At 44.5% G+C, this 19,571-nt stretch overlaps 1 protein-coding gene across 1 annotated transcript in view; it reads left to right on the top strand.

Annotated features, from left to right (window-relative positions):
- The window catches only part of SV2C (synaptic vesicle glycoprotein 2C), a 165,184-nt gene that overhangs the window by 71,129 nt on the left and 74,484 nt on the right, over positions 1-19,571 (top strand). The window contains exon 3 of the mRNA XM_061620461.1: positions 17,181-17,361. Coding sequence (XP_061476445.1) covers positions 17,181-17,361 — 181 coding nt within the window. The remainder of the gene's footprint in view (positions 1-17,180; positions 17,362-19,571) is intronic.

The following is a 19,571-nucleotide window of genomic DNA, read 5'->3' as shown; positions in this document are numbered from 1 at the left end:
TACTGAAAAGGTTCCCTTCCTCTGATTTATTAAGCATGTTGGCTGGGACTGATGGGAGTTAGGTCCAACAATATCTAGAGTCAAAGGTTCCACACCCTTGACCTTTGTGATTGCATTTCACATACCTGGTGTTTTTTTTATAGCAGCTGTGATAGGGTCAACTGAAGATTGAGTCCATGGCAAGCAACACCAGTGTTTGTGTGTTAAACTTTCCCCTGTGCCACTCTACCAACAACACCCCCACCTGCTTTTTGCTCCAGGAGGGGAGCTACCATTAGTGCCTATGGCAACTTCCCCCCTGGTGAGATAATAGTAGCTTTGGAGGTGGGAGATTTTTGAGTCTGTGGATGGGGAATGCCACACATGCCACAATCCCAATCCTCCAGGTGCTATTTTTTTTTTTTTTAAATGTGAATACAATCACATATTGCATGCAATGCAGGGCTGTGGTCGGTACGCCAAACCTTTGACTTCGACTCCGACTCCTCTCTTTTTCTACTGTCCGACTCCGACTCCACCCAAAATTGCTTCCAACTCCACAGCCCTGGAAAGGGCTGTAAATGTCTTTTTAAATTGGAAGCTCTCATTTTTATCAGCATTTTTATCGCTGCCTGAATATGCGCTCATCTTGGCATCACAGCATTTGTCTTCATCTGTGTCCTGTGTCATACACTGTCACACAAAATGTTTTCCATCTTGAGTTATGGTGAAATGCTCAACTACAGCTGACTTCATGGGAAGCTTCTTTGACATTTTGAATTTATATTTTAAAAAATTTGTCAATCAAAATTTATTTTGAAGTCGGAGTTGGTACATTTCTACCGACTCCAACTCCACCCAAAATTGCTCCCGACTCCACGACTCTGACTCCACAGCCCTGATGCAATGGCTAGTTTGGCTTTCAACTGTGCTGCAATATGGGGCTGTGAGGCAGAAGAACAGATGGTTTGCATTTGGAGAGTCCTAGGCTCAATCTTGGATAACAGGTCTAGGGGAGACCCCTGCTTGAAACTTTGGGGAATGTAGTGGACTAGATGGACCAATGGTGGGCATAATGTGCAAAGAAGCTTACTCTAAATTAGAGATCGGGAACCTGTGCCCTTCCAGATGTTCTTGGATCATGTTCTGTCAGCCCCAACCAGAATGGCCAGCAGTCAGGGATTATGGAAATTGTAGTCCAGTAACAACTGGACAGCCACAGATTTCCCCTCCCTGCATTTATTTATTTATGTAGTTATTTTTAAAAATGGATTGAAACTTTTATTTTTTTAATTTAACAAAATTTATATACCTCTTGACTGTAAAACATCTAAGTGGTTTACATTAAAATTATCAATAAAATAGTTAAAAACAAATAATTAAAAACATTTTAAAAGAATTAAAACAGCAGTAAACTAAAACCAGATTAGAACACATCAGCATCTATGTTTCTGGATAGGCTTGCCTAAACAGAAATGCTTTTTAAGCAGGCATTGAAAAGAATATAGTGAAGGTGCCTGCCTGATGTCAGTAGGCAGCGAGTTACAAAGTGTAGGTGCTGCCACACTAAAATAATGATTTCTTACAAGTGCAGAATGAGTATTATGTGGCACCTGTAACCGTGCCTGTTCCACAGATCGAAGTGTACACATGAGATAATGTAGTTCCGGAAGCAGGGCTATGGAGTCGGTACGCCAAACCTCCGACTCCTCTATTTTTCTACTGTCCAACTCCAACTCCTTCATAAATGGCAAATGTATATTAACTAGTAATAACAAATTTACTATAGTAAAATGGTAGCACAAGGCATTTCATCACCACCACGTGAATGATCCAGAGCTTGGAAAAGTTACTTTTTAAAACTACAATTCCCATCAGCCCCAGCCAGCATCACCACTGGATTGGGCTCATGGGAGTTGTAGTTCAAAAAAGTAACTTTTCCAAGCTCTGCGTGAATCATCAGGCTAGATTGATAGAACGTAAAATATATTTATTTGATTAAAATTTCTGAACAAGAAAACTTTCCTAAATTCCTATGAAAGCTTTTATTTTGAAGTCGGAGTCGGTACATTTCTACCGAATCCGACTCCACCCAAAATTGCTTCCGACTCCACAGCCCTGGCCAGAAGTAAACTAACTCCAAGCTGTTAGGGCTTTATATAACAATAGTAATACCTTGAACTTGGCCCAGTAACTAATTGGCAACTAGGGCAAATCTCTGAGCAGAGGTGTTATATGCTGACAAGGTCTTACTCCTGTCAGCACCCATGCTGCAGCATTCTGCACTAATTGCAGTTTCCAGGCCAAGTGCACGGGAAGCCCCACATACAGTTCATTGCAGTTGCTGCCCCAGGCTCACTCCTTCTGGGAGGAAGGGCAGGCTGTATATTTAATAAATAAATAAATCATCCATGTAATACAAAAGCATTTTGTAAAGTAATATGAAAATATTTTTCATATTTCCTCCCTGTCTGCCATATAGGGGCTTTTAATATGATGTAGGGACATGACTGTACAGTGATCCTATGACCAATTCACTGCTTTAGGATTTTTGTTTGTGAGAAGAATTAATCCCAGAACGTTGCATGGGAAACACTTTGTGCTGTTCAGTCACATGTACCATTCATAATCACTCTTAGCCTGGACTATTGCCATAAAAGTGCATTTCAAATTGCAGTCACACCGATTTGCTACCCATGACAGAGTCAATTTGGAACTGTGTGAATGCTGCTGCTGCTGCATTTAGCATCAAAAGTCTGAGAGAGAACATATCAGAGGCACCTCAGTTGTAGAAAAGTGAAACCAGGCATTGGAGGCATTACAAAGACTTCTAAAAAGTAGGCTTTGTTTTAGGCTTGTGAGTTAGGATTTTTTCTCTAATGCCAGAGGAAACTATTGGATAAGAGAAGATACCTTCAAAATACTATGTTCAGTGCTAGTAGTAAAGGAATAGTCAGTGGTTTCATATCATTACCTGGGATTAACTAGATTTTCGATAACCCTATACAGTAGGGCCCCACTTTTCAGCGGCCTGCTAATACAGCGGTTTTCAATTAGAGAAAGGCCCCACTCATATGGCGCTTGTTCCACTTTTACAGCGTTTTTCGGGCATCGGGCACCATGTTATTGATGGAGTTCTGCTTTTCGGCGGGTTTCGCTTTTAGGCAGGGATCTGGAATGTAACCCGCCGGATGCGTGGGGCCCTACTGTACTGTAGTTGCTGCATCATAATATTTCATTTTTGTAAAAGTTGGCGGGTGGTTGGTTGTTTTTACTCTCAGGACAACAGTGGTTAGACAGAGAGATTGTTTTTGCAGTTTTCTTAATTGCACAGGTTGGACACAAATCAGTATTTGTGTATGTCAAATTAAATGTAATGGGCTCTTAACTACCTGTTAATTTGACAATTTGAGCAGTAATGCTAGAAATAAATGTGAAATTGTGTGTTTAAATCAATAAACTGTTCATTCAGAGATAGATTTATCTATAGACATATTTACAGTGCAGGATTTGAATACCTCTCACCCGCCTCATTTTAAGGCCTGTTTGGACTCTGTGCATTGAAAGTCACTCTAGAGTGTTACACAATGTATAGAACAGATCAGAGCCATCCCCCAATTATAGAAGTTATAGATTGGTGTCATATGCATATGATTCTGTGTGTGTAAACTATCATTTCAGTGTCAAAACAGCAGGCAATCTGGGATTGGTGGAGATAATCCTGCTCTCTTCACCATTGCATGTTGTCTATATCTGAATAGGTCTTGTACAAAATAAAGATGGTATATTTTTTATTTATTATTTCAATTTATATACCGCCCTTAGCGAAATAGCTCTCAGGGCGGTGAACAAACAAAATAAAATACAATATATCATAATAAAAATACAAAAACATATACAAACAAACAACGAAAAGCACAGCAAAAACAAAATAAATACTACAAAAATTAAAATACAGATTAAAAGATTAAAAAAGTTAAGAAGATTAAAATGCCTGGGAGCATAAAAAGGTCTTTACCTGGCGCCGAAAAGATGGAAGTGTAGGCGCCAGGCGTACCTCTTCGGGGAGGCTGTTCCACAACTCAGGGGCCACCACAGAAAAGGCCCTAGATCTCGTAACCACCCTCCGGGCTTCCCGATGGGTTGGTACCCGGAGGAGGGCCTTAGATTCTGAATGAAGTGAACGGGTAGGTTCATAGCGAGAGAGGCGTTCCACAAGGTATTAAGGTCCCACGCCGTGTAAGGCTTTATAGGTCAAAACCAGCACCTTGAATCTCGCCCGGAAGCAAATAGGAAGCCAGTGCAGACGCGCCAGGACAGGTGTTGTATGCGAAGACCGACTGGTCCTCGTCAATAATCTGGCAGCTGCGTTCTGCACCAGCTGAAGCTTCCGAACTGTCTTCAAGGGCAGCCCTACGTAGAGCGCATTACAGTAATCCAATCTTGAAGTTACCAGAGCGTGGACAACGGAGGCGAGGTCGTCCCTGTCCAGATAGGGGCGTAGTTGGGCTACCAGACGAAGATGGTAAAACGCATTCCGTGCCACCGAGGCCACTTGGGCCTCGAGAGACAAGGAAGAGTCGAGAAGAACCCCCAAACTACGTACCTGTTCTTTCAGGGGGAGTGTAACCCCATCCAGAACAGGGTAAGCATCCACCATCTGAGCAGGGAAGGCGTTCACCAACAATGTCTCGGTCTTGTCTGGATTGAGTCTCAGTTTATTAGCTCTCATCCAGTCCATTATCACGGTCAGGCAACGGTTCAGCACATCAACAGACTCACCTGAGGAAGATGAAAAGGAGAAATAGAGCTGCGTGTCATCAGCGTACTGATGGCAACACACTCCAAAACTCCTGATGACCGCACCCAGCGGCTGCATGTAGATGTTGAAAAGCATGGGGGACAAGACCGATCCCTGGGGGACTCCACAATGGAGAGTCCATGGTGTCGAGTGATGTTCCCCAAGCACTACCTTCTGGTGACGATCCGCGAAGTAGGAGCGGAACCACTGCCAAGCAGTGCCCCCAACACCCAACTCCATGAGTCTCCCCAGAAGGATACCATGGTCGATGGTATCAAACGCCGCTGAGAGATCAAGGAGAATCAACAGAGTCACACTTCCCCTGTCCCTCTCCCGACACAGGTCATCATACAGGGCGACCAAGGCTGTTTCGGTGCCAAAACTGGGCCTGAAACCGGATTGAAACGGATCTAGATAATCGGTTTCATCCAAGAGCGCCTGGAGTTGGCTGGCAACCACCCGCTCCAAAACCTTGCCCAAAAAAGGGACATTCGCCACCGGTCTATAGTTATTCAGATTATCTGGGTCCAAGGAGGGTTTCTTTAAAAGAGGTCTCACTACTGCCTCCTTGAGGCTACCAGGGACTACTCCCTCCCTCAAGGAGGCGTTAACCACTTCCTTGGCCCAACCGGTGGTCCCAGCCCTGCTAGCTTTCACTAGCCAAGATGGGCAAGGATCCAGAACAGACGTGGTTGACTGAACCATTCCAAGCACCTTGTCCACTTCCTCGAGCTGCACCAACTGAAACTCATCCAATAAAGAAGGACAAGGCCGTGCTCCGGACACTTCAATGGATTCATCTGTCACAACATCAGAGTCAAGGTCCCTGCGGATACATGCGATCTTATCTTGAAAGTGTCCAGCAATTTCGTTGCAGCGGGTCTCAGATGTTTCCATAGTATCGTGGGGGCCAGAGTGTAAGAGCCCTCGCACGACTTTAAAAAGCTCCGCTGGGCGGCATAAAGATGATCTAATAGAGGCAGCAAAATAGAGCTTCTTTGCTGTCCTTACCGCTTTTGTATACAACTTATTGGTGGCACTTACCAAAGCATAGTTGTATCCACTGGGAGTTTTCCTCCATCTGCACTCCAGCCTCCTCCTCTCTTGTTTCATCGCTCTCAGCTCCGCAGTATACCACGGAGCGGTATGAGCTCTACACCGGAGGGGGCGCGCGGGAGCGATCATGTCAATAGCCCGGGTCATTTCCGTATTCCACAGTGTGACCAGGGCCTCGACAGGAGCACCGGTCCTATCAGCCGGAAAATCTCCCAGAGCCCTCTGAAAACCTACGGGATCCATCCGGCTCCGGGAGTGGATCAACTTAATAGATCCTCCACCTTTGCAGAGGGAAAGAGCCGCTGTGAGTCTAAATCTCAACAAGCGGTGATCTGTCCATGACAATGGGGTAGATGAAAAACACCCCACCACCAGATCACCATCTCCATGTCCAGTGGCGAAGATCAGATCAAGAGTATGTCCCGACACATGCGTTGGGCCAGTAGAAAATTGAGACAGCCCCATTGTTGTCATGGAGGCAATGAAGTCCTGAGCTGCGCCAGATAAGACAGCCTCGGCATGGACGTTGAAATCCCCAAGTACCAAAAGTCTAGGGGATCTCAACAGCACTTGCTAGTACTTGCCAGAAATGTATATTGACAACATGATTTTATTGCCTGTATTTTCTTTTACAAAAATGTTAAATATAAATTTAAATTCCCCAGGGTATGCTGGACTTTTTTCTTTGAGGATTCTTTGCATTCTCACAAGGTGTTCACCTAAAACAGGGTAGGGATCCTTGGCTTTTTTGTACAGAGGGCTCTTGACCCATGGGGTCAATTGGGGTCCAGACCCAATGATAGACAAAGGCTGTGCTAAAGATGGTACACAGAACCCCATCTTTCTTCTCTCTTTCTGCTGCCACCCCCTTTCTCTTGCTGCTTTCTGCCACCCCTTTTTTTCTTTCTTTTGCCACAACATGCCTCTGACCAAAGGGGTAGGGTCTTGACCCTGTCTTTATGTTCCACATTTGAAACACAGTATGATGTTATGGACAACGAGAAGCATCTCTGTATTCCCCTCCAGCTCAGAGCTGCTGAGGGGATAGTAGAGGCCTGCTGATTTTTCCTGACTCTGTGCCTGCCGAATTGTTGGAACATCAACTGCCAGAGACAAACCTCCATGCCTTCATTGTCCTCTAGCTCAGAGCTGTCTCTGAGTTGGAGGGGATAGCGGAGGCTGTTGGAGCTCCAGCCACCTGGCAGGTCCATTGGCAGAGGAAGAACATTCAGGAGCTATTTCATCATCTTGGTTGCCCTTTTATGAACCTTTTCCAACTCTACAATATATTTTTAAGGTAAGTTGAGCATAAGTGTACATAGTAGTCCATTGTAGTATTAATCTGGTTTTGCTGGAGTTTTCTCCATCCCCTGACTATGGAGATGAATGAGCTTAGCATTCTTTAAATGATAGGCATGTGCTAGCTTCAGTTTCAGACAGAATTAAGCCATTTCATAACATTTACTTCCCTTGTCATCACTTAGGAGGCCTAACTCAACTCTGCTTTCACCACCTAGTGAAAATTATATCCTACTATTATGACATGCAAAGAATTCCGTGCTTGAATGCAGTCTTCATTTATTCCACATCTGTGGCCTTCACCAGAGGATTTCAGCTTGCAGTCATTCATACAACTGTTACCTAGTTACCTCCCGCAACCTTCATCAAAGCACCACACCTTCTGACCTCCTGGCAAGATGTGAAGCAGCTTCAGTAGAAGCCTATATGTTCTCTTTGACCATCTCCTACTCCCTTCAACAGTTACTCCCATATGTGAATTCATTAAGAAGAAAACAATTGTTTACCTATTGCAATTGATCTTGGTGTGGGTTTTCTGTGCATTGACACTTCCTAATTTTATTTTATTTATTTATTTATTTATTTGTTAGATTTTTATACCGCCCCACTAGCATAGCTCTCTGGGCGGTGTACAACAAAGAATACAAACATATACAATGAAATTCCATAATATGATACGACAGAAACATATAAAAGAATAAGAAATCTAAAATCAGTTACAGCAAACTTAAAACAAATTTAAAGTTAGATTAAAATGCCATAGAAAAGAGGAAGGTTTTAACTTGGTGCCGAAAAGATAGCAATGTTGGCGCCAAGCGCACCTCATCGGGAAGACTATTCCACAGTTCGGGGGCCACCACTGAGAAGGCCCTAGTTCTTGTTACCACCCTCCGAGCCTCTCTGTGAGTCGGAACTCGGAGGAGGGCCTTCGATGTAGAATGCAGTGTACGGGCAGATTCGTATCAGGAGAGGCGATCCAGCAGGTATTTCCAGCATTCCCCAATATGTCCCCGTGAGACCTACCATGGCACCTGCAAAGCTCTCTGCTCCCCTTCCCTCCCTGTGTCTTCATTTATGTACCTTTGTTTCTTTTACATTTTTTACAGGGTGGGGAAATGAAGATGTCAGATGACGGGAACCTTGGCTTGTGATTTGTTTCACAGGCCTGGCTATCCTGTAAATATGTTTTAAGAAAAGGGACCCCTTTCCCCTGCCACCTGATAAGCAAGAGATTGGGGTGGCAGCAGAGGGCAAGAAATCAGGATGGAGTAAGGGTCAGGCCCAGCTCATGGGCAGTCTCCCAGGTTGTGGTACACTATGCTGGGCAAAGCCTTGCCTTGTCTCGTATCATATCATGGGTGGTGCAGGAACAAGGGCAAGGCAGGTAGGCTGGGTATGACACAGAGAGAGAGAGAGATCAAAAGTGTGGGGGTGGGGCAGAGGGGGAGACAGAATGAGGCAGAGGGAATGCAGAGGGGAGAAATACAGAAAGAGAGAGAACTCACGTACAGAAAGAGTGTACACAGAAACAGATAAATGGAACTGTGATTCCAAACAGGCACAACCTGTACCTCCCTTGCCAGGGCTGACTTAAGCCAATGCCAACCCTGTAAGATAGGTAGACTGCCACTACCCCTTAAACCTGGTCACCCACTGTGGGCCAGGGGGCAACTGAAAGTGCCAGAAATGAACCTGTCAAGGATTCCAAAAGACAACAGCCAAGGATGCACTCCTTGTCTTGGAGCCTTAAGGCAAAATACCCAGTTCTACGGTAAGTCTGTGGCTAAATGGCCAAAGTGCTGGATTCAGAGCTAAGATTTCCTTGCATTGAACACACACTGGAAATAAGAGGTTGTCTTTATTGAAATAAAATTATAAGTGCAAAAATATAGCAGCAGAATAGCAGGGCTGTGGAGTCGTGGAGTCGGAGTCAGGAGCAATTTTGGGTGGAGTCGGAGTCGGTAGAAATGTTCCGACTCCTTCATAAATGGCAAATGTATATTAACTAGTAATAACAAATTTACTGTAGTAAAATGGTAGCACAAGGCATTTCATCACCACCACGTGAATCTAGAGCTTGGAAAAGTTACTTTTTTAAACTACAACTCCCATCAGCCCCAGGGATTGGGCTCATGGGAGTTGTAGTTCAAAAAAGTAACTTTTCCAAGCTCTAAATTCACGTGGTGGTGATGAAATGCCTTGTGCTATCATTTTACTACAGTAAATGTGTTATTACTGTTAATATACATTTGCCATTTATGAAGGAGTCGGAGTCGAAGGTCTGGCGTACCGACTCCACAGCCCTGCAGAATAGTTCCTTAAACCAAATACCTTAAACTAAAGAAAGGTTAGGTAAAATACAAAACGTTCAGAGAGTTCAATCACAGGACAAAAATAACAAATTTGTCTAGCCTATTCTACACTCACACATTATAGGAAGGCAGGCAGAGTAACTTCATGGTTTGACAGCTCCCCCAGAGATGTATGGCGTGGATAGTAATAGGAAAATGGAACCTCAACATCAGGTAGAAACATTGGGGAACAAAGACCAAAATCTTAGCTCTACTTTTATTGGGAAAAAGCCCAGCAACAGCCAGGAATTAACTAGCCAATCAGAGGGCTTCCTGATGATGAAATCTTCCAGAGCTTTTACATCTAACCATTGTGCAGTTTCTCCAACCTTCCCAAGCCTGTGGCCTTGTGGTACCAGTCTCAGGCTGCTAAGCAGGAGTTCTCACTAACTGCCTAATTAACTGGATTCATCAGTGAGAACTGACAGTCTCATGGCCTTCCAGAGGCAAGATGTGTCCCCCACAATTCCTTGGAACAGAACCATCTTTATTACCAAACCTTAGCAAAACCAGGCATTCTTGACAGGAACCTCCCAACATTTTGTGACTGGGCATGCCCCCAGTGTAGCCTTTTTGTGGTGGTGTGCAGGCCACCACTTAGAAATTCTAGGTGTGCCCACATGCCTAAAAAGGTTGGGGGTTTCCTGTCCATAGAAACATAATAAGCTGTGGCTTCAGTCTCTTAATTTATATGTTTTGTCTTATTGCATGGTGTAGTTGGGGAAGTGATTGCTAGAATTAGTTGAGGATTAGCTGCTAATAGAGACAATGGTGAATCTATTTAACCTTTTATTATTCACTTGATCTAAACCGGTTATTTCTAGAGATGTGCTGATTCCAACAACAAATATAGTATAGATCAACAAATGCTGTAAAATGTATGTGTGAAATATATATACATACACACACACACACACACTTACATTTTTAAATAGATTGGCTGCATCATTTGACTTTTGGAGCCTTTTGTTTAAATATATGTTTATTGGAATTATAAAACTCTTCAAGCACTAATGATAAAGCTGCAATGTCATTCATTACTTTGCTATGTACTGTAATATGCACTGTTGTCAGGGAACATAGCTGTGAGCAAGCACGATCTGTAGTAAGCGGCACACTCTATGTGAATATTGTAGAATGGCCTACTACGTTTCCCAGCATACAGAAAGCCGATTATTTCTTGATCTATTTATTCCTTTTGTTATTAAAGGAGTTCAGATCATCCTAGTTTCTAAAACAATTTTGAAGGGTCCCATTCTAAAACCATACACACAATTGTGAAAATAATCCTGTTGATAAGGAAGTTTTCCTGCACCATAGTGTCATGCTCCCTTCGGATGAGTCCTCAGAGGAGGAAGACTGGAGGGCAGCAGCAGCAGACACAGGAGAAGGAACAAGCAGAATCTCCGAGGACGCAGCTCCAGCTCTCCCTCAGCTGGAGAGTGTTCAGGACACAGCTGAAGCCCCTCAGTCAGATTCAGAGAGTGAACAGGAGGCTCCCCTCCCCCCTGCGGAGCAAAGATGCCAGTGAGTAATGCAACAACACCACTGGTTTGGCCATTTAAGATAGCAAGCTCTTGGGAGCTGGAGGGCTGATTACCTGCACCTGTCTTAGGGAGTGGGATTTAAAAGGCAGTTCTTCACTTCAGTGGGCTGCTGACTATAGCTGGAGCTGGAGGAACGGCCAGAAAATTACCGGGAGTTTCAGGATGTGTTTGGGAAACAGGAGGCTGACCAGTTACCTCCCCATTGTCCCTACGACTGCCCCATTGAACTGCTCCTAGGAGCCAAGATTCTGGTTGGGTCCTTGTCTGAGCCCGAACGGGCAGCTCTATGGGAGTTCATAGATAAGAATCTACGTCGAGGATTTATCCGACCCTCTACACCCCCATGCTATATGTGTAGAAGTGTGGGGAACTCCGGCTTTGCAGTGATTACCGAGCCCTCAACCAGATCGCAGTTCGGAACTGGTATCCTCTGCCCCTGATCCCCGAACTGCTGGAGTGGTTGCAGGACGCTCGCATTTTCACCAAATTGGACCTGACGGGGGCCTATAATATCTTGCGCATCCAAGAGGGAGATGAATGGAAGACGGCCTTTTGCACCAGGTATGGGCATTTTGAATATACCGTAATGCCCTTTGACCTGTGCAACACGCCCATGGTCTTCCAGCATTTCATGAATGACATCTTCCGGGAGTTCCTAGACCGGTGCCTAGTGATTTACTTGGATGACATCTTGATATACTCAAGGGACCCCTCTGAACATGAAAAGCACATTTGAGCGGTGTTGCAGTGCTTAAGGGAGCACCACCTGTTTGCTAAGCTGGAAAAGTGTTAATTTGACCTTGTCAGGACCCCACCCGTGGTTGCTGCCTTGTAATGGTCCCACCTCAGGGTCCTGGTCTCTTAACGGTTCTCTCTCCGGCTCTAGCAAAGATCTCTCAAGATCCCACTGCTAGGCAGCACCACCAGACAATATTGCCTTGAGACTGTGCCTTCGTCTCCTTCTGGCTTATTGCTACTTTGTGTCTGGGTGCACTTACAGGCCTCCACCCCCCGTATCTTTGTGACTATAAAGATTACAGCCCTGGGTTGCTCTGGATACCTGATGATGTTACACTATCTTTTCACTGCTGCCACCATTTATACTGTTTCCCAACCTTGGTATATGCCCTGCCCACCCTTCTGGTCTGTGAAAGCCCAGCCAAGGATCAGTCCTTTTGTAAACCAAGAAATATTTATTTATATACACAGAATAACAAGATTACTTAAAGGTTCAGTCAACAAACGTGGTTTCATAAGATGCATTACTCCTTATGTTTCTTAGTCATCAATATCCTGCCTCACTACCCGCCTAATCCAATCCACCCAACAACCCTCTCCAAAACCAACCAAACGAACCCACCAACAGAACCCCCTCTCAACTGTCATTCTCTTATTTATACCTTCAGACATTCAGATGCTCAGCCAATCATCATACAACACTCATCAACATTCCAACCCATGTACTCCCTTCTCTCACTCAGTCTACTTACCACATATACTCTAATAATCCCGCACTTACCATATTTACAGTATTAATATATATACAGGGACATCATAGCCCTCACTACCATTGATTTCCTAGGCCATCGGATCTCCCCCTCTGGGATCCAGATGGACCCAGCGAAGATCGAAACCATTCTACAATGGCAAGCCCCTCGCAGCCACAAGGAAGTGCAATGCTTATTGGACTTCGCCAACTACTACCGTTGGTTCATCTCCCACTTCTCCAAGTTAACAGTGCCCATCTCGGACCTACTCTGGTCCAAGGAGAAGTTCTGCTGGTCTGATGCAGTTTAACAGGCATTTCAGCACCTCAAGAAGGCTTTCATCTCTAAACCCGTCCTGCAATAACCTGACCCCACTAGACTTTTCATTGTGGAAGCTGATGCATCTGACAAGGCCATCGCGGCTGCTTCCATGTGTGTTCTACTCCCGGAAACTCAACACTTCCGAATGGAATTACACCATTTGGGAAAAAGAGTTGCTGGCCATAAAGGTGGCCTTCAAGACCTTGCATCATCTTCTGGAAGGGGCACACTATCCTGTGTAGGTGCAAACTGACCATATGTATCTTGAGCACTTGCAAAGTGCTAGACGGCTTAATCAACACCAGATCGGGTGGTCCTTTTTTCCCTCCTGATTCAATTTCACTGTCACCTACCTCACGGCTGTCAGAACACGCAAGCAGATGCGCTCTCCCACAAGCCTGAATACTGAGCCGAGGCAGCACGAGTCCCCCCTCCGCTCGATTCTCCGCCTAGAGAACTTTGCAGCTATCCACCAGCCACAACCCCTACTAGATAGGGTACAAGAACAGCAACAGACAGACAAGTATGCCCTGGCACACCTGCAAGGGCTCCAGTCAGAAATCCCCACCTTGGACAGCCTGTTCTCACTTCAGAATGGCAACTTGTACCATCGCAACTGGCTGTACATCCCCCCAGGCGCTCTATGGGAAGAGGTGCTCCATCTCTACTATGACAGCCAGCCAGGGGGGCATTTTGGAACCTACAAAACCCTCCATCTAGTCTTACGGGAATTCTGGTGGCCCCAGGTTCTGGTGGATGTCAAAGGCTACGTAGCTGCCTGTGATACCTGTCAACAGGCAAAGGTGCGCCCCAGAAAGCCACCTGCACTCCTGCTTCCGCTGCCCACGTCCCCGAGTCCCTGGCGGTCAGTCTCCCTGGATTTTATCATGGATCTGCCTGCCTCCAGGGGAATGACCACCATCTTTCTTGTGGTAGACCTGTTCACAAAGATGGCCCATTTCCTCCCCTGTGCTGGACTCCCCTTAGCCCCAGAGACCGCTCGGATGTTTCTGGCCCAGGTTTTCCATCTACATGGCCTTCCGGACCACCTGATATCAGACGAAGGGGCCCAGTTCACTGCCTGGTTCTGGCAAGTGCTGTGTTGAATCCTTGATGTCCAGATCCATTTGTCCTCAGCCCACCATCCTCAATCAGATGGGCAGACTGAACGCACCAACGCCACAGTGGAGCAATATCTGCAATGTTACATCTGCTTCCAGCAGGACAATTGGAAGGATCTGCTGCCTCTGGCAGAATTTGCGTACAATAACTCTCTACATACTTCCACATGCCAAACTCCCTTCATTGCCTCTTTGGCTACCACCCCTGGTTCTTCCCCTCGGTCTTACCCCCCCCTTACCAGTCCCAACCAAGGATCTCATGCTGCAAGAGTTGCAGGCCTTACAGGTGGTTTTGAAGGAGTAGTTGGAGCAGGCGAAGGACTCATATAAACGATTTGCAGACTGCCACTGCCAGCAAGGCCCTCCGCTGAAGGTGGGAGACCAGGTGTGGCTCTCGACCAAGTTCCTGCGCTCCCAACAGCCATCTCAGAAGCTGGATAAATAACACATTGGTTCCTTCCTTATCACCCAGCAGGTCAAGCCCGTGGCTTTCTGGCTGCAACTCTCCATGACCCTCCACATTCACCCCATCTTGCATTGGCCGTTGCTTGTCCTGGCCCTCCTGCCTCACCCCTTGAGTTCTCGGCCACGGCTTTCACCACCTGTGGAAGTGGATGGGGGGGAAGAATTCAAAGTGTCGCTGATCGTGGACTCCCATAGGTATCGCGGCTGACTCTAGTACCAAAGACTGGAAAAGATATGGCCCAGAGGAACTGTTCTGCTCAGAGTGTGAAAAACGAAACAGAGGCGAGACTGGAATTAATTCCTGTTTTATTAGAGTAACATCAAAAGCAATGCGTTTCATGGACTTAGCTATGCTAACTCACTACAGTCCCTAACTAAGCTACCTAGGCGTACTCTGCAGTGTATGAAGAAAGTTGACTCAGCAACCGGGTCAGGGGGGTGCTGCCTTAAGTAGAGAAGGTCTTCACCCACAATCTCTGACTCCTTCGAATTCCCACCTTCTCACGATGTCTCGTGTGGGGCAAAGGGGGGCGAGCCTCCGCCCGCTCATCTGACAGTACAGGCTCGATAGATGCCTCAGGAGGCGGGAAAGCATTTGAAGTGCCAGGCAGGGAATCCTAGGGGGGATGGAGCTGGCGTGCCTGCCTGGTCATTCCCCAACGGCTCTGTTGGGGCATCAGTAGGTGGCGCTTCAGCGGGAGAACTGTGTGGCAACTGGCAGGCTGTCAACTACTCCCCCTCCCTCATTGTCCTCGAAAGTCTCATCTACCTCTGATTCCTTCCCCTGCTGTATCTGAGGAGGCTGGGGCTCAGCCGGCTCCCCACCATGATCTCCCTGGGAGAGCTGGGGCTCAACAGGAACACTCCTGGGAAGACGCCTCACAGGTGCATGCCTCCTACTTGGTCCATCATTTCCACCAATGCTACCCAGGCAAACCAGGCCCAGGAGGGGGGGGGCTGGTCCTGGGGAGGGGGATAGTGTCATACCCCCTTCGGATGAGTCCTAAGAGGAGGAAGACTGGAGGGCAGCAGCAGCAAATCCAGGAGAAGGAACAAGCGGAATCTCCGAGGACGCAGCTCTGGCTCTCCCTCAGCTGGAGAGTGTTCAGGATACAGCTGAAGCCCCTCAGTCAGATTCAGGGAGTGAACAGGAGGCTCCCCTCCCCCCTGCAGAGTGAAGACACCAGTGAGTAATGCAACAATACCATGGGTCTAGCCATTTAAGACAGCAAGCTCTTGGGAGCCGGAGGGCTGATTACCTGCACCTGTCTTAGGGAGTGAGATTTAAAAGGCAGTTCTTCACTTCAGTGGGCTGCTGACTACAACATCGGTTGTGACCTTCATGCTAGACCCAGATTCCAGAACCCAGACCCGTGGACTGATGTCTTGGCTAACTGGACCTGGAATTCCCCCTTGACTTCACTTCTTGGACACTGACTAAGTATGTGTGCTTGGAAAGACTCCTCTGATCTTCCCTCATCTCTTCCCCGTTATCTTCCTGGCCTTGGTATATTTACATCCCAGCCAGCTGCCAGCTAATGAGTTTACAGCCCAGGTTTCACCCCCTTGAAGCTGACACATAGTTGCATTACTTCAGAAAGTTTATTGTGCATCCTGCATTTATGGAACTATTGTTTCACTCACACAGCTTACTTTATCTGTCTGTTCATGGAACATTTCTGGGTATGGAATGCTGTATAGCTGGTGTGGGCAACATCAGACCCGAGGGCTAAATGTCACCCTGCAGTCCAGGACTCACTCCAGGTCACATCCCTCACTGGTCCTGGTTTTTTGCCTACCTGCAATGTGTCCTTGAACTGTAATAATGCCTCTAGCTTGCCTGGATGGAGAGATGTGTATGTAGAAACCTCTGACTTTAACATACTGTAGAGATATAAGAATCAAATCTGTTGCCCCATTCATCACTTACATGCATGAAAATCAATGCTTCAGCAAGAGTTATAGTGTGGAATGAACCTTGGGCTTAGATGCACAATGGGAACAAAATTCTGTTCATACTATGGGACTTCCTGCTCCCTGCTCTCCACTGAAGTCTCTCTGCCCCCACCCTGCAGTTACTCCTGAGGGTCCTTCTGGCATGGCATGGTAAAATGGTGGAGGGAATCAGTGGATATTGGATGGGCTTATCCTTAAGCAAGCTGAGCTCCACTCACTGGGCAGTGTTCCATTCACACTATGGATCCCAGCAATAGTCAACCATGAGAAAATCTGAAAGTAAAATTAACAATTAAAAGCTGTCTAAATTGCTGTTTTTCATTCACTTCAGTGTTCTTGAATTCTTATATCCCTTCCATGAATGTAAATAGAATTTATTTCGTGGAATGCAGCTTTCTTGCATCCACTTTTAAGAGTCGATCAGACTATAAGTGTAGGAAATGCAATTTTCTTGAGAAATAGTAGTCACAGTAGTCATAGTTATCATGTAGTAGTCATGTGTTCAGTATATTGCTATGGAACAACATAATCCCATATTTGCTTGCTTTTTGTTTTATTTTGTTGCAGCTACATGGATGAAGTATAATAGTTATGTAAATATTAAATTTTCAGTAAGTCATACACAGAACATGCATGTACGAGATGTATTTTTCCTCCATATACTTGTGTGCAAATTACTGACCTAAATGTAGTTATTTCATAAGTACCTTGTGCCATATTAGAGGACGAGCTGTTATTTCAGATTTGATACTGAAAGCTGTAACATAATGTAACATGTTCTCTTTTGTGTGTTTCAGGTAGCATAGTATACCTTGGGATGATGGTGGGTGCATTCTTCTGGGGAGGCTTGGCAGACAAGGTGGGAAGGAGACAGTCTCTTCTCATTTGTATGTCTGTCAATGGATTCTTTGCCTTCCTTTCGTCATTTGTCCAGGGCTATGGCTTCTTTCTCTTCTGTCGTTTACTTTCTGGATTTGGGTAAGCTCTTCCTTGCTTTATTTCATTTTCTGATTTAACATTATATGGTTGGGGGGGAGTTTGTTCATTGTTGCTCCCATCCTCCATCAAGAGACCAAATTTGAAAATAGTGTTGGGCTTTGTGTTTAGCATTTCTCAACCTGACCTCTACGTTTCCCAGTTGTGTATTGCTGGCCAGGCTCTGCCATGTAGCACTGTGAGGGTGTCCTGTATGGTTAAAGTCCAGTCAAAGAATGGGATAGTGGTAGAAGAAAAAGAGTATTGTGTTCATTTGATCTGCCCCAGGATACTTAAAGTGGCATGGCACAGTTAAGAAATTACATTTGTACATATGCGACTGTATCCCTGAAAGAAACCTACACTCTCTATATAGAATAGAGTAACCACCTTGTGCTATCAATACAGAGATCTGAGATAATTGTTTTAATATTTTACACTTAATTTAACATGGTCTATGACACAGATAAATAAATAAAATACAAAAGTGATGTTACAGCCCCAAAAGAATTTTCTGTTCCATAAAATAAATTCATTTATCCACAAATTCCTAATTTCTCAGTAAAATCATAATATATGTACAAGTTTCAGCCTCAATTATGTATTCTAACATCTTTTTAACTAACACTCAGTGCACAGCACAAAAGTTTTTAATTGGTATGGATGCTTTTGTATCCTAGCATTTATTGCTGAATTAATTACTGACAGCGCAATCATATACATGTCTACTCAGAAGTACATCCAGTTAAGTTTAATGGGGCTTACTCCCAGGTAAGCGGGTGTAGGATTGCAATCTTCTCTTTTTTTTGAACCTTATGCCAAATACATTCCATTGACTGTCTTAACTAGTTTACTTAACAGAAGTTCTTATCATGTTTATTTCTTTTATTATTACAATTACTTAATTCCAAAATGAAGCACTTTTAGGACAAACACACTAAATGCAGCGAAGATCTGAATGTGCATGCCTACATTTTCAAAAATTGTCATTTTGTGTAAGATACATTCTTCTTACATAATTTTGAAGGTAATTTATCTTAATTTAATTGAGATAGATATAATTTCATTGATAAATATATGCTTCCTGCAATAAAGATCTCTTTCCCACTCAATGTGGAATTTCTGTTCAATTGAATATGCCAGGTTAGCATTAAAATTTTGTGGGAATTTTCTCTGTGTTCAGCTTTACCTGTTATTTGGATTCACAAATGAAATTTTAAATTCATAATGCAGTAATAACTTTTGTCCAGTGATGTTCTCATAAGATCTACTATTTTTTGTAACAATTTCCAGACGAATGACCTCTGGAATTAGTCTGTTAGTCTATTGCAGCAAAAACAGAGTCTTGTGGTACCTTAAAAGATAAACAGATAAACTGCGGCAAAAACTATTATAGGTTGGAGTCCACATCATCCAGTGCATCTGAAGAAGTGGATTCTTGTCCACAAAATCTTGTGCCACAAATCTTTCATGTGTCACAAGAATTTGTTGATTTCATTTTTTGTGCATGTATGAATGCAGTCCTGTTTTTTCTCTGTGTAGCAACTGTTGTGACTAAGAGGAGGGGTCTACAGAAAACGCATATCTGTTTCCCTTTATAAAGACAAGAACATGTGGCATCTAGTTTTTCTGGAGGAGAGGATTATTTGTGACATAAAGTTTTTCTCTCCAGAAATTACTATTTTTATTATCCAAGGTGATATCTCAATTTGTTCAGCTGCTTAAAGGTTTGTGTGGGATAACTAGCATTGTACCTGAAAGTATTATACTGTAGGAGAGTAATTTCTCAAGGATAGTAATAGCGAGACTTTAAGTGGTTGTTACAACTTCAATAGGGACGGTAACTTAGGAAGGGCACCTGCTTTCAAACATTATAGTTTCCTCTTGTAATACACACATTTATTATCATCATCATTAATTGAACTTATGTCCCACTCTTCCTCCCGAAGCAGCCCAGGCGGCAAATAAACAAAACAATTTAACGAATATCATTGGCAGCTATGCCTTGGAGCAGAATTTTGAGCTGGGAAAAATTATTATTTGTGTGAAGAAATATTCCAGTATTTCAGGTTCATACTGTATGGCAAATCAGCATCAATCAATTACTATTAATAATATAAGCTTTTGTGTTAAATAGAAAGAGGAGTGATTGGGACATGAAAGAATATAGGAGATACAAGAATGTTATTTGTACCTGCTGTTTTAGCTGCATG

This window comes from Rhineura floridana, chromosome 1 (genome assembly GCF_030035675.1).
Source record: "Rhineura floridana isolate rRhiFlo1 chromosome 1, rRhiFlo1.hap2, whole genome shotgun sequence".
In the NCBI taxonomy this organism is placed as follows: Eukaryota; Metazoa; Chordata; class Lepidosauria; order Squamata; family Rhineuridae; genus Rhineura; species Rhineura floridana.
The sequence above is the reverse complement of the archived record's forward strand: the minus strand, read 5'-3'. Positions and strand labels throughout refer to the sequence as shown.